Source organism: Ambystoma mexicanum, chromosome 5p (assembly GCF_040938575.1).
Source record: "Ambystoma mexicanum isolate Mex_15411 chromosome 5p, UKY_AmexF1_1, whole genome shotgun sequence".
In the NCBI taxonomy this organism is placed as follows: domain Eukaryota; kingdom Metazoa; phylum Chordata; class Amphibia; order Caudata; family Ambystomatidae; genus Ambystoma; species Ambystoma mexicanum.
Window position 1 is genome coordinate 656537935 of NC_090930.1, and position 16193 is coordinate 656554127.

Sequence of the window (16193 nt, forward strand, 5' to 3'; positions counted from 1 at the left end):
CTGTACCAGTGGCACCGGCCTCCACACAATACAAGGCACTCTCAAAGGAGCTAGGGAGTGGGCCCCGCTACTCCCTCACCCCACTATTGGTGTAGGATCAGCTCTGGCATATGCCCAAGTAGGCTGCCTACATCAGGTTGGAAGCATTACCTGCTCCCACTTTATAGCATGAAACTCCTATCACTGACACAGTATACTATGCTCCTATCAACATGAGAAAACTTAGTGTGAACATTGAGAACCCGCAACTTTAAGTAGGGTTTCCATTTACTGTCCTTTTGTGTTTCAACTAAGTCCAGGTTTTTCATGGTTTCCAATAACGGTTCAGCAGTTGCTGAGCTCTCGTTCTGACCTTTTTGATAAAGTCTGCTGTAAATAAAGGTCTCCGTTATATTGGTCACACATATCCAGTACTACTGAATATAATTGAGCTATGTCAAAATTAGATGCATAATCCTCCAAACTCTAGCCACATGTGCCCCTACTTACCTGTTCAAACCTCTTTGATCAAGGGAGGCATCCTGTTGGCCACAAAGGTTAAAACGCCTCTGGAGAAAATATAAAAGGATGTCATGGTACCTTCTTGACAGAGGAAATAAATAAAGAAATGTATATCTTAAAACCTTTTCCATAGGCATTCAAGGTATAGTTTCTCATGTAGTTATTCAATACCTGCAATTTCAAGTTAACTTTATTGTACTTCCTATTTTTACACATAGGATTACATTCTAGGCCCATTTTGCTGTGGCCCACTAGTTTAACATCCCCATCTAATACAATCACAACCCACAATTCCGATCAATGAGATGGGACTGTATTTCTCAAAACTCGCCATTTATTTAAAAAAATAAAGTAACTGCAACTAAGGTGGCCTCTAGCTTTAACCTGGCAATCACTACAACAATATCTGTATCCAGCAATCAATAATTGCCACATAAATGTACCTTCCTACATGAATCTCACTATTGATAGTCATTCAGGCATTCCCTCTCCATATACAGTTTAACTCTAATGTTTCAAGATGAGACGAGTGCGTTTAAAACATTCTATTTTCTCAAGTATCAAGACAAGTATGGTATGTAAGAAGCCTGCTTGACCAATTAACCTTAAAAGTAAATGTACAATCCATCCACCAACTCCTGTGTGTGTGTTTTGGCTTGGGTAATTTCTAGTCTCCAAGTAAGATGTACAATATTAAAAAACAAAACCACCTATTCCACGTTACACATTAATCTGTTGTGCATTTAAAGATTCAACACTTTTGCACACTTCTTATCAAGTAGAATTGATTCCATATATTTTTGTTGCACAAACACCTAATTATGATCCTGCACGAATGCACATTATAACCCTAGGCAATAGTATTTTGCAACAACACGATAGCCCAAAATGACTATTGACCGACTTAAGCCACTAATTCTATTTTAAATAGCACTTAATTTTACTGAAGCAACTTCACTTAAAGTGCCACCAAAAAAGTTTTAAAATTTCATTTCTCAAGAGTACAGGCTTTAAAGAAGTAACTCACTTGGTGTCCAATATAACTGTTATAACATGGGGCATATCAAATATCAGCATCTGCGTCCCTGTTCACAAATTGCATGCCCCGATTTTCCCCAGCACTTTTATTTTCCCAGGTTTATCGTGGTCAATTCTTATTTGGAGAATTAGCTCGGAACTCAAGTCAGGCTGGAATCATTCCTTCAGCAACCTTCTCATCCGGAGGCTATTTGGAAATCAATTTCCAAACAGACTGCTCAGCCTTCATTTATGTGCTCCTCTCAGATCTGCCTGGGGTCCGTCCTTCAAGCTTTGCTCGCCCATTTCCAGACGGTTCCAAAAATCCATTGTTCATTTTCCCAGATTCCATACTCGTAATATCCCGTGTGCATGCAATTTTATATAGTGTTTTACCTCCTCTCCACTCTTGACAAAGTTTTTCTTTCAGCTTTATCACCAGATGGGAGGGGCACCTCTACTTCTCATTAAAAGATGTCATTTCGTATTTGGACCCTAGTTTTTGACTAAAATAGGCTAGCTTAATAAAACCTCTATCACTGATCTAGATGTCGGTGCACACAATTAAAGACTTGCATGATTATGGTGCGATCAGATCTTGCGAGGGAACACGTTTTTATAATTGTCCCTTTAAAACCTAGCACAGTATTATTATTTTTTTTTATTTTTTTACAATTTCTGATTGATGTGATCCTGCATCGCGATGCAGCAATTGTTATTGATTAAACCGTTTATGTGCTCGTGTTGCTTTCTATTCATTTTGCTAGTGTAGAGTTGCTGACTTTCCTGCAGGTGGCACAAGTGGTGCATCATGGCATACTCCTTTTTCAAAATACTAGCATGTCAATTCCCAGGTCTCTTCTGATGGTCATGTTTTTCAATAACCTTGCTGTTGACCTGGCCTAACATTTTTATGACCAGTTTAAACAGGCCCTTTGCAGCCGAGAGACAAAGAGCCATTAGTAGCATCTGCAATGGGCTTATAGGGGTGGCTCCTGAGAAACCGGCCTTCTGTACGGCTCTTGTTTTATTATACATTCCCAAGCAAGAGTTTCAAAGAGTCTTTTGTTTTTTCACACAAGCCCTCATTTTCCTCTAGATATTGAGATAAATCATCCAAGAGATCAAGGTTCTCGATTAGTCACCTCACAAGATTCTCTATTGGAACGATTGGTTTGGTGTTAATGTGATGTTCTCTTGAAGACAATTTTCGGACGACTTTAGTCTCATCAAATTTTGATTGTCCGTTAGTATCACATTGATAAATGTGGGGAGGCGGCGTGGTCAAGTTCCTTAAGAATGCATGTGAACCATTTGATTTCGACTTGGGACCACCTTTAACATTTTTTGCTTTCTTTTAAAGACCGTAGGAGCAGTATTTTTACAGTGACTTAAAAGTACTGTTGTAGTGTATATGGTCATGTTTTTTTTTTAAGATTGAAAATACTTCCTCATCCTGTTGACAAGGCTTGTTTGTCTACTAGTATTAGAATTGGTATTTTGCAGAATTGGTTCTGTTGCGCTGTGCACATTGATCGTGTTTTGTGCCAAGGCAGACCTAGGGGTTGGGTCAATTGCATTTGTCACTTGAACCCTTCACCTCAAAGTTTTCAATCACAATGGGGTCTTTGCTGTGGATGACCGAAGATCGTTTTGGATATGCAATTTGTTCTTTATGTTGAGACTGTAGGAACCTTTTGACATGTTTTTTGCAGTTAGTTCTTCTTCTTGGATGCTCCCGACTTACAATCTCACCAGTGAGCCGACATTTTGCGTTTAGGGCTGTTGAGGTTTGTAATGGCATCCTTTTTAAGTTGGTTTCTTATGCATATCGTTGAACCACTGTCTGAGACGTCATCTTCCGATAATTCAAGTAGTACTGGTCTGCCGTTAGACTCTGCTGGGGTAGAGACATTTTGAGTGAGTAATTTGTCATCCACTAGAGAAAGTCTAACGCTGCGATGGCCTAATTGCTTTTTAAATTTGGCCACGTCTTTAGCTAATACAGCCCCATGAGCTCCCATTTTTGGCATTATATGTTCCTCACGCTCCTCAAACTCTTCTGCAAGGGAATTTTCGTTTGTAAGATTGAGAGTTATTTTGAGATTCAGCAGAGTTCACCGGAGTGAGCACCTGCCGTACGATGGGAAATATGGGAGCCGGAATGACAAAGGGTTGTCTAGGAAATGTGCTCATGGCTGATAGGTGTCCAGTCATAGTATCAATAGTGATATTTGGAGTTGTATTTGTGTTTGTTTCCGTAGTTGACTTCAGTAGCACTCGCCAGGCTGTAGTATCGTTCCTGGCCCAGATAGTTTTGTCTGTAGGTGCTACATGGGGGTCATCGGAACCCAAAGCCAACGCCACTCGATGGGCTTGTGTCCCACCATTGTTCAATGTTCGCGTACCACAGTGAGAACCTTTTTTGACGGTCAATGCAGAAGTGACCCGAAATGGAGCCTGGGGGTTGGGCTCCGGTAAGATTTGAATTTGTGCAGAATCATGCTTAATGGAGCTTTCAGCCCTTGATAAAGATATCGCTGCTTCACATGCGGGATCTACTTCAAGAAGTTCTGCGTCAGTACGATCAAGTTTGTTTCCGCAGCGCATATGTGCGGGATGCAAGCGTGCGTCATGTGTTTTAACGTTGGCGGCACAGTCACTCACTGCCACAATTTTTGATGGCTCTGCTGATGTCCCGCTCTGTAGGCGCTGCTACTGGCGCGTTCCTGCCCCCATTTGTAGAATACTGGGGGAAGTTGACAGCGATAACACATAGGGCATCTCCAAGTGACTCAAAACTTTTAAGTTGCTTGTGAGCACAGCGTATGATCGAAAGATGTAATCGTCCCCAGTCGTGCTTCAGGAGTGACCTGGTGGATAAATAGGCAGTCCAATTTCTTTAAAGACAAAGTATTGGTAGTAAGGAGAGCAGGAATGGACAACAATCACAGACAGCGACTGGGGAGACACTGGACTCTCGCCGGAATGCTGCCCTTTTTTCACACTTGTGCTATCAGCTGCAGAAAGTACAGGAGCAAAGTTGCCATGAGTGCCGGTAGAATTTGGCAATTTTTAATTGCCTTCAGTGCAGCTCAGGAATAGATTGTGCAGGTTTTTTTTCTTTTTCTCCAGAATGTAGCTTCACTAATGGGCCACATGCAGACCTAATCTGCTTGTCCTCCACTGAAGGACCGTCCATATCTACTGATTATTATGAGTGAAAACATTAAGGTTATACCAGGTGTGTCGAGCATTCTGGACTAAGCAGAAACAATTAACTGGTCCCTTTTTTCAGTGCCATGTCTTTCAATACTAATAGAGATTTAAAATTCATTTCTATGGCAGTTGGAGCTGATTTAAAAGTTGTGCATATGGGGCGTAAACTCACTAACACTGTTGCAGGTAAGTTACTGATCTCATATGCCCTGGTATGGAGGGAGCCTAGGCTTTTCTTGGCCACTAGCTTTTGATTCTTCACATCGTGTCCTACAATGAGTGCGTAAAAGCAGCCCCTCACTCCTTGCAAGTGTCTTGAAAAATTCAAGCGTCACATCAAATGTGTTCTTTTCAGATATTGGGATGGCACAGCAGTTATTGGACTATTCATTGTGAAATTGGGCCATTTAAAGTACATCCCCGGGAGTAACACTTGATACACCCTCACAATTTTAGAATTAATACTCATCTACTGTTTTCTTACAGGGCATGAAGATGATCCATTGCAGTCTTGCAATGACGACTGCTGACTGAGGGTGAGGCACAGCTGTAACCCATCCTGAAGGGGATGGAGAGGCAGAAACTGGGTACTAACCAACGCAGTCTGAGCAATCCAGAGCGACGACTCACTGGCCGACAGACTGACCTCTCCACATGGCTGGGAACTGGGAAGGTAACTGGTGGGGATGGCGAAGGCGGCGGCACAAGCAGGCGCATGAGCCACCCGGATAGGCAGGAATCCGCCCTGGAAGAGGAGAGTGAGCAAGATCGTCTAAATGCAGCACTAGCATACTTCAAGGGTGGTAAGTGACTTTAACGTGTTTGTTTTCCTTGTTCTACATTCATTCATTTTGTTTTTTGCATAGCACCGTTCACCATAATTATGGTCCCAATGCACTGTTGGTTGAATGCCCTCGGAGGGAGTCAAAATTTGGGAGAAGTTGGGAGGTGCTATTATGCTATGCATGTGTGTATTTCAGCCATTAAAGTTATGAGAGTGACCAAGACCCTGCTAGTCACCAATCTCTGAATGGCATGTGGATGTGTGCAGCTGAGGTAAACTATGGACTAAACGGGGGTGGGTTGTATTCCAGGCGATGGAGAATTATGTGAGAAGGTAAAGTTCGTATTATTGTTAGTAGAAGTAGTTTCATTCTAATGGCAGAGGTGTTGTGCGGTAGTGTTTTATGTGAGTGCAGGGTATGCAGAATGAGCCTGTGCCTACTGCTAAGTTACGAAGATGCAGTGTGTGAGGGGAGAAAACGGGTTAGCTCTGCAAATAACCTTGTCTACATCCTTGGTTCAATCTATGTACAAAGATATGATTGTTTATTTATATAGCACCTGTACACAATGTGTTTTAAAGCGCTTGCCTAGAGCAGTGCTACATTTCAAAGACAATTAAGTGCTAAATATATACATAATACTCACCCTGGTTCCTTCTAGTTCGGACACATGCTCCCCTCTTTTATGTTTTCTGACAATGGCATGGGCCCACCCTCATGTGCCTTATTACAGTGCTGACTATGAAAGAGGGATGTGCCTGATTGTCGTTGTCCTGGAAGATCCAAGTGATTTTTCTAAGATGCAGTTTAAGTAGTGTGGTGAATTGCCCCAGCCCCCCCCCCACCCCCCCCCACCCCCCCCCCCCCCCCAACCCCCCTTTCCGAGCCCATGTGGGTGCAATACCTGGCCCACTATCGGGATTCTTATGTGCAAGCTACTGGATTACCTTCTCGAGTCCTCCGTATGGGGTTGTCGGCACCCAAGGCGGGGTCTGAAGTAGTAGAGCCCAGAAAATGGAGAGACCAGGCAGGTAGCTAAGAGAGGAATATGTGGGAGGGAGTCGGCAGACTCCTGCATGAAGCAAGTGTGCAGGTGGGGTGGGGGGGTGGGGGGGTGAATGGAACAGCTAGGGTTTGAAGGCTGTCCTAAAGGCCAGGTGATCCTCTGAGACAGAGTTCCATAAAATGGTTACAAGGACAGAGAAACGGGCACCTTCTGGTCTGGATAACTTGAAAGGGGGCGACTACCAGGAGATGTGCAGAGCCTGATCTGAGGATTCAGTTAGGGTGGTAGCGTGTGACCTTGTTTGGGAGGAATTTAGGGGCTTTCTTGTGGATGGCACGATGGGTAATGCACATGGCATTGAAAGAAACCTGTCGGCTGATGGTAAGTCAGTGTGGTATCCTGAGAGTGGAGGAGATGCATTTTCTGGGGGTGAGTGCATGTGGGAGCCTTGATGCAGAGTTTTGGATCCGTTGGAGCTTTCTGAGTTGATATGCAGACGTGCCTAGGTAGAGGCAGTTGGAGTAGTCTAGGTGCGCAAGGATGATGGCCATGATTGCGGAGACTCTATGGGGGTAGAAGAGCTATGGAAACATCTGTTTGAGGATGCAGAGGCGGACGGTGCATGATCAGGAGTAGTCATTGACGTGGAGGGAGAGGGTCAAATCGGAACTGAAAGTGCATCCTAGATTTTTGACTGAGGGGGATTTTTTATTTATTTGTATAGCGCACAAGCCAATGGGAAACTAGAGGTAGGTCATGGTCAATAAAATAAAGTTTTCAAGCCATGTTTAAATTTAGGGAAGGACTGAAACATTCTCTGGTCAGGGGAGAGAGCATTCCTGCTTTTTGGAACTGTGTAACAGAAAGACCCTGTGCCACCACATCAAGCTTAGCTCTGGGAGTTTGCAGGAAGCCCACATTGTTGGATCTCGGTGTCCTCCGTGATGGCAGCCATGCAAGACAGTTGGAAAGATATCCTGAGCTGGTTCCATATATGCACTTGTGCATCGTGCACATGAGGCAGAAAGAAATCCTTGTAGCTACAGGAAGCCAGTGCAGTGTTCGCCTTGCCTCTGAGATATGATCCTTCTTCTGTAAGCCTTCTGCTACTCTGACAGACAGCGTTATTTTGAATAATCTGAACAGTGCATTATTTCTCCCTTATTAATGTCTTGTAGCAGGCTAGAACCATAATCTAATTTGGCTCCGACAAGTGCCCTAGCGATGGTGGCACAGTTTTCACAAGAAAGAAACGGTCTTAGCTGCGCCAGCAGTTTTAAATAGTAGGATGTGGATGAGACCAGACTGCTCACGTGGGCCTTCATGTTAATCACTACACCCATCATCTTCTCTTCAGGGAGGGTAGCGATACTACAGCCAGCTATCTGAAACTCACAGTAATCCGGACTGAGTTTCTTTAGTCGTGCTGCTGTGCCTACAATCAACTCTGTTTTAGCATCAGTAAGCGCTAGTCCATTATCCACATTTGTATGATGAAGTAGACTGTTTTGATCCACTCGGTGTCCCTAATGTAATCTCCAGAGAGTGGGATGCAACATGGAGTCATCAGCATAGTTTTTATATAGCACCCCTTTGTCATCTAACAGTTCGAATAAGGACATAGTGAATATGTTGAACAAAGTGTGAGACAAACGGGAGCCATGTGGAACTCTGCAGGGCACCACAAAATCTTCGGCCTTGTGGTCGTCGGTTAAGACCCAAGCCATGGGATTTGTCAGAATGGAATCCACCAATCTTGCAGCTGGGGGTGAGAAGTAGCAGGATTGAACGAGCCTGGAGATCAGCTTAGAGTGATACACCAAATCAAAAGCAGCTGAAAGGTCGATGAGCATCGAGAGCGGTGCCTCCTTTCTCCAGAATTTCTGACATGTTAGCCTTAAGGTCCAGCTGGGCCGATTATACTGCTTTACGGAAACCTGACTGCCTTTGTCACAGGATCTGGTGACTGTCCAGGAAGTCTTGTACTTGCAGATAGGCAGCTCGGTCCAATATTTCAAGCACAAAAGGTGCTTTGGAAATAGGCATGTAATTGTAGGGCACGCTAGGGTTCCAAAGAAGGTTTCTTTATTAATGGGTATATCCATGTCTGCTTAATTTTAGTTGGTACTAGACATTCCCTAAGCGAGGAGTTTATCATGTGATCAGACTCTGCACTCTTGATCCTCTGATCATAGGCTGATTTTTTTTATTTTTTTTTGTATCACCAAAGATAGCATCTCTGTGCTCTCTAGCTGCCAGTGTACTTCGTTCTGTTTATTTCCGAGTTGGAGATTTTCCAGCAACTAAACACGTTACGCTTGACTGTTTGCTGATTTTGGATTTTTCCAGAATACCAACTTCTAGTCTCCCTTTTGAGCACATATCGTGTGTTTTTTCTGGTGCCACAGTATTTACAGCGTTCTCAAGCATGTTATGATGGGCATTGGCTTTTGCATCAGTGGTGAGACGATTGGGTAAGTCATTGGCGCTAGAGAGGTGAGCCTGCAAGTGTTCCTGAAAGTAATGGCCATTCTTTCCATTTTTGATTTCTTGTACTGTGAGGCGCAGACCAAATTGAAGTGGATCAACATGGTCTGACCATGGGCATGGGATTACGTCTATATTATTCGCAGCGACATTGACTGGTAACCCAATCCAGCGTTCTACCCTTAACATGGGTTGCAGCAAAAACCTGTTGAAAGTCCAGGCTAGCAAGGGTTGCTTCTGTGATGGCTGCCACAGGGTCCGATCCATTATGGATTTCTAAATTAAGATCCCCAAAACTACCACCTTAGAAGAGGGCCTTCAGTTTGGACCCAACATATAGGCCAGTGGAACAGGGAAGTCTGGTTTAGGAATAGGCGGGCGGTAGACGAGAATTATGTCTGTGGCTTTGTTAGGGTTCACCAACGCCTTGGCATACAGAATATCGCATCCATTCTGCATTTCAGTCCCACTGTGTGCATTTGAAGATGGGTCCAGTGCAATGTTCCCTCTAAGGTGTGCGCATGTGCGCTTGCCCAGTTTCATTCGGGGTGCAGCTCGGAATATTTTTAGCAGCACACACAGACAATTCTCACCTATTGTAATTACATGAAATTTTCTTTCTCTTAAAATAAGTAACTAGTCTTGCTATTCTGCTCATTTGCATTAACTACTATGCAAGGGTGACCGGAAACGGCTAAAATCCCGAACAGCAAAACACACACACACACACACAAGAGGTTAAAAACTAATATGAAAAACTGGCTCCATGAACAGAAGAACCTAACCTAGATATGCCTGCACACATTAACCAAATAATGTTCCCTCGCCACCCATGACTCCTAAACTTGACTCTACAACACTTTTACCTTATGACTCTAACTTCTGCCCCAGAACACATTAAGATACTACCGGACAACCTTGACTCTTCCTCTCTTGGCTCCAACGTTCACACGCCAAAATTCCTGTTACTCATTGTGCCTTACCAAAAGCGTTGCCCGCACTATACAATCGAACTACTAGCTCAAATATCGAGTAATGACTGTCTTGGCTGTGTAACGCTATGCCATACTTCTTCTTCTTCAACACATGTGATGCAAGTGCTTTGAAGCGGCCCCCTTGCAAATTAACGCATTATAAAACTCAAATATTCATTTGCCTTCTAAGGATTTTGAGAAGACAAATGTAATGCTCAGCGTCTCCTACTTTAGCATCACTAATATTACCCTATAAGTGGAGAGCAACATTGCAATATAATTTACTTTGCCTACAATAGATAATGGGTATGGACTATGCCTGGGATTACTCGTCCATAGTATCACTGCAGCGGATATTCAGACAGGAGAATGCTTTTCACACAATCTGCATCGTTTCCAAGTGTTCAGAGTTCCTTTAGGCATAGACCTTCTTACATTATATGGTAAATCGTTGCTATACATAAACGATTTCACTGAACACTGTATAATCCTACACAATGATATAAGGGTGGGGTATGCTGCAAACAATCTCGTATGCACTGCAAAATAATTGTGTACTTGCAGAGTCATGACATTCTTAAAATGCACATAACATGTTGAGGCATTAAATATGCCTTGCTTACAAAATATTGTGGGGCTTCAAATATCCCAGCGAGTGTTTACTGCTACAATCTCTCACTTTTTACAGTACTCTATCAACCAGTATTGGAGGATCGCACAAGGGCCGGGGAAGGGTATGGGTGGAAGAGCACAGGTCATTTACTCCTTGTGGGTGATGGACAAAGCAGCAAATAAAAAAAAAAGTCATACGTTTCGGGAGTACACTGAAGGAAGTGTGTTGCTTGTTTGCCAAAGGATAGGAAAGTCTAGTACCCGCCTAGACAACGGCACCTTCTTTTTCTTTCTATGCTCAGCTGCTGAGGGCTTTTTAATATAACAATGTGATATGTGTGTGTCGTCTCCAACATCCCCATCCATTTTATTTAACTGATAACAGAGAATTGCAAAAGAGGCATCCATAGTTACTGAAGAAGACACTCAATAAGTTATATCTCTGATGAATTGATGCTATTAACTTAAAAGGCATATACAAGTCATTTTCTTCAGCAGGGTCCCATAATAAACCTCAATAAGGCTCTTGTTTAATTTTGTCTAGGCTGTGGTGCGGAAGGGTGGGCAAAACTATAGACTTTATTATGTGTCCTGTTATTTCACTTCCTACGTCAGGGGTCTAATCAGATTTTGCTCCCTACTTGGAGTCAAATGATTTTTCAGGGAGTAAAAAAGTAATAAGCTTTGCCAATACGGATACTTTCTGTTTATTAAAAGATGTTCTTACCCTTAAAATTCCTCTTGAGATTGGGCATTAATATTAGAGTTCCTTTGTATGCCAGTGCTTTACTGGTCACTAATTCGAAAAAATATCAGTGGAGCTTTGTGGGTTGAAACAACGATATGTTCATTGTTTCTCGTTTTTGCTAGGCACATTTTAATTTTTTTAGGGCGTAAAGGAGTAAAAATCAATGGTGCATGTGTCTCATAGCTGTAGGCTGTTATAATAACCCACAGGAGAACGTAATGAGGATGGTAAGCAAGGCACAGGAATTTTTAATCATCATATTCTGAGGTGCAGTTATTCTGATGTAATTATCATCCTTATACAAATTATTAGAAGAATGTTCTCCTGGCCCTTGCATTTCTTCATTAAAGTGGCACTTGAACTCCTATCAGCATGTTTTCGCCACATTTAAATGCCATTAATCCTTCAGAAAATGTTTTCTGTCTGAATTTCTTGACGGCCACATGAGTTATGACCAAGAAATGTGTGTTTTGTAGTACACATGAGTGATTTTCCAGTGGCATAAAACGTTTGAGGTACTGTGGCTGATGTTGAGGTCTTGGACTGGTTGGTGAGTTTTCTTGTATAATCACTTATGCCATATTTTATTTTAGCCTATGTGTTTGGAAAAAGTGTTGTAATATTTGTCAAGAATTGCAGTGGCTGGGAGGAGGAAATTCCTTTTCAAACTCTCTTCTGCGACGGTAGTTCACTATATACACATGCTCACAAAGTGGCTTGCCTCATTAGTCCGTTGCGCACATGGAAAATAATGTGCACACAACAGCCAACCAGTTTCGCACATAGATAAAAATAATGAGAAGGAACATTGGTCCAGTGTATCCGAGCAATCCCATCTTCCCACCGACCTAAAGAAAGGTCCACTCTGAAAATTCCATAGACTTTAGTTACTGCTAGTGTCAGAGCAGGGTCTGCCTGCGGCAGCATGCAACCAGGTCTCTGTGATTGCACATAAATCAATGTGCTTAACAAGCGGGTAATCTGCAATATTTGCTGCATGTTTAATGAGTGACCTAGTGTTAATCCGCAGACACGAGAAAGAGGCTCCACACTCATAAAGTCACTAGATCTATACTGGACATAAGGCCTAGATTGCAGGGAGTTTGGCAGGTTAAAGGAGAACAAGTACCTGTAGAAGGGAAAGGTTTTCACCAGAAAGCTACTGTCGGGTAAAGCATCCGTGTTTCGTGATCTGGATGAGAACCAGCGAAAACCAGCCACTTAAAACGCACCGGCACTACCCTGCCACCAACGTGTATTTATTGTGGGTAATGCCGGAGAGCTGTAGTTCTTTTGAACTACAGATCACAAGATCTTAACAGTAGTCAGGAGAGTCTCACAATTAACAAATGGATCTAGGTGAGGGCACAGCACACTGTTTGGTGCGTCACGGCCACCAGATGAATATTAAATGGAGCGAAAAAGGTATTTGCACTGGATCGCAGGAACACAAATGGTTCAAAATTACTTTACTGCACTCTCAGCAGTACATCCAACCTCAACATGCATGAATAGCAAGGGATGCAGTGGGTCCTAATGAAGGCCACCAAGCCATAGGTTGGGGAAGGAGAGCTGCTTTGCTGCAGATTAGGATTTTGTTTTTTCCGGGGTTGAGGAGCAGGTGGTTGTTTGTCACCCAGAGGTCAATGTCTGAGAGGCAGTATGCCAGGTCTTGGTAGGGTGAGGAGGGGTAGTTGGGGAATCCTGAGGCTGATCTGAGTGTTCTCAGCTGAGTTGTACCAGGTGAGATTGTGGGAACGGATGAAACTGGGGAGGAGCGAAAGGTAGAGGTTAAAGAGGAGAGGGAGGGTCACTCTGGGACTCTGTGGGGGCTTGGGCGAGGAGAAAGGATGGATAAAAGACTATTTGGAAGCAGTCGGAGGGGAAAGGTAAGGGGAGATCCAACTGAGGGCGGGTGTCCCTGATGCCTAGGCCAAAGAGTATGTTCGGGAGGATGGAGTGCTTGATCGTGTCGATGTCTGCTGAGAGGTTGTGGAGCATGAGTGCGATGCAGACCTCGGTCTGCTGTTCTTTTTGTGTCCTCCCAGATAGAGACGAGATATATACATTTTGGGCACAAGAGGCCCACATTTGTAGAAGGTAGTTGTAGAAGACCACTTCCCTTACCAGAGGAGAGGCGCCAGTCAATAGAGAACCAAGGAACATGGCGCAATTGGGCAGTGAACACCTGTGTTCCATATAGACCCCCACCACCTCTCCCACAATCTGACTCAGCCAGTTCCCCCACTCTGGAAACCCTCAACCACAGCCCTCTATCCCCGAAGCCCCACTAAACGTGCATTTCCTCTGCTGCGCCTAGCTCAGCATCCTGGCTGCCCACCTTGTATTCAGGGAAATGGTGAAGGGGCTCATTCTTTTTACTATTTTTCCTTCACTGCTCATCTTCTTTTGCATTTTTTATTAAAATGGGGAATATGAAGGCCACCAGGGGGCGTGAGCAAAATGGGCGCCTAACCTTGTTGCTCCGTTCCCAGCCTTGGACTAGTGGCGGTGATATCGAGAGAAGCAGTGCTGAAACCCGGCAGTATCGTTCTCCTACATCAGAGAGCCTGTGCTGACCCAGGGGAACCCAGCAAGGAGGATGGAGGAGGCCTGTGTCATATAGCCTCGGGCTCCTCCGAGCAGCAGTGGTACTCCGTGGCCCTGTGTGGCGACGCATACTCTCGCCAACAGCAGAGTGAAAATTCTGAACCTGAGGGTAGATGCAACAACCCTCTCCACGCTGATTGAGGAGGAGAGGAGTGATCCGACCTCTCCCACGGCAGAGACGGGTTGAGGAGAGAGACCTGATGGGCCGAGGGCCGCCTGTCCGCATACTGCAGAGCCGTTCGCCTGGGGGACCGAAGCTAGTGGCCTATACGCCGGAGGAAGAGGAGTGATCATTGTGCCTTACATCTAGCACCACCGTAGGAACTGGCAGGTGCATCCACCAGCAAGGGCGCAGTGGCTACGGAGGAGCTGCAAGCCCAAGGGGGGACAGACTCCGCCTTCCGGGAAGCGGACAGTGCCTGTTGAGGGATATGCCTGAAACGCCGGGCCCAACAAAGAGATGCCTGCATCTGTGGCCCTCGGCGCCAGGGACTGGGTAGTGAGTGGAAGGCTCTGGTAGGCTCCGGTAGGCAATGCACTTGCTGAAGAGCTCCAGGCTGCCCAGAGGTTCGGTCTGGCATCTGGGTGAGGTGAGGACTGTGGTGCTCCAAGCTGCCTGCTGTGAGGGAGGCAGCAGGGGCAGGATACACCCTAGCACGCTGACGGTGAGTGGACTCCTTCACACTCCTGGGCACCCAGGTGATCAGAGGACACTGACAATGGGGAGGAGGTGGACGAGAAGAGCGATTTCCCAGAAGCTGTGTGCACCCTCCTACCCCCCCATGGTTCGCTGGGACCTCACCCCCAGAGACTGTGGAGTGGGTGATGCTGGCCTGTGGATTGGGCCGGAACCTCAGCGGTGGGGACACCAGCTGTGCGCATCCCAGCTCCAACTACCTGTGGCCCCCAACTAGTGCGGCTCACTGGCTAGCAGTACTGTCTCCCCTGGCCTGGCTGGAGTCGGAGTTTGGAGGGGTGTTTCTACCGGGGGGCCACCCTCGCAGAGAGTGCTAACCTGACCTGTATAGGACGGAAGGGCCCAGGCCCGACTGGTCCCCTTGCTGCACTCCGACAGGAGGGTTTTATTTTGGGACTTCTGGGGGCCTCATTGGAACTCTGGCCCTAGCTCTGTGCACTAAATGGTGCACACTGAATTGTGAGGCCTGGAGGGGCTTCAAGGTGGACGTGGGAGGAGGACACACTCCATTGGAAGCCTACTGACCAGGGGTACTGGTGGAGTCTGGTGCTGCAGCAGAGCCTGCCAACATCTCTGAAAGAGGCTGTGCTCCTCAGAGAGCACGAACGCTGGGCCCCATCTTATCTGAGGTGAGTATCAACATTGATAGCGAGGTTGGCCAATGAATGAGAGATCCCTCCGGTACCTCATGCAATGTCAGAATGCCCGCGTCCACATCTTTGGTGGCACCATAACTGAGTGATTGAGATACCAATACCCTGACCCAGGGTGGCCCACCCCTGGCCAACACAGCGCACCGCCACAAAGGAGGTTGGAAACCTAGCACGGTTGTGACCTCCAGGGCGGCCTGCCAGCGGGATACCGTGCCCACACATAGTGATTGCTACAGCAGGAACTGGCCCTGCTAAAGTGTCCCTGATCAGAGGACTGGGGGACCCTATGAGCTGGAAGGGGGCCTTGGCGCGGTTTCAATCTCGTGAAGTAGGTGCTATGGCAGAGCCAGGAGGGGATAGGGGCTCTGCTCAGGCCTCACCTGAACTGGGGACCATCGGGAGCGACCTACACACCGTCCAGGAGGAGATCGGGGGGACGAGTACAGGCATGGGAGCAAAACTGGAAGACCTCTCGGCCAAGTTGGTTACCTTGGAGGACAGGATGGACCGGGTCGAGGCCAATCAAGCACCCACCGGCCTCCTTGAGACGGGGAGGCGCGAGGAGGAGCTACACCTCAAGGTGGACGACATTGAGAACCGGGAGAGACCGAACAATCTCAGGTTTTTTGGGCTGCGAGAGGAGGAGGGAGAGTCTCCAGTGGGCCTGGAACGGAAAATATAAGACAGAAAGAATGACTGTTCTCCCTGCCGGGGAGGAGGAGTCGGTTACTATGGACAGGGTGGATCGAGCTGGAGGGGGAACCAGAGGCCTGGCATGCATGTATTACTACGACGACAAAATAAGGATCCTAGAAAGAGAAAAATGCATGAAGGAGGTGGAATACGGCAACTCAAAGGTGGCGATCTTTCAGGAGCTCTCGGCT

The 16193-nt window shown here is 45.8% G+C and overlaps 1 protein-coding gene across 1 annotated transcript in view; it reads left to right on the forward strand.

Annotated features, from left to right (window-relative positions):
- Nucleotides 1-16193, forward strand: part of CENPI (centromere protein I) — a 1093019-nt gene that overhangs the window by 79962 nt on the left and 996864 nt on the right. Inside the window, exon 2 of the mRNA XM_069613020.1 lies at nucleotides 5224-5540. Within this exon, the coding sequence (XP_069469121.1) occupies nucleotides 5306-5540 (235 nt within the window). The 5' untranslated portion in view covers nucleotides 5224-5305. The remainder of the gene's footprint in view (nucleotides 1-5223; nucleotides 5541-16193) is intronic.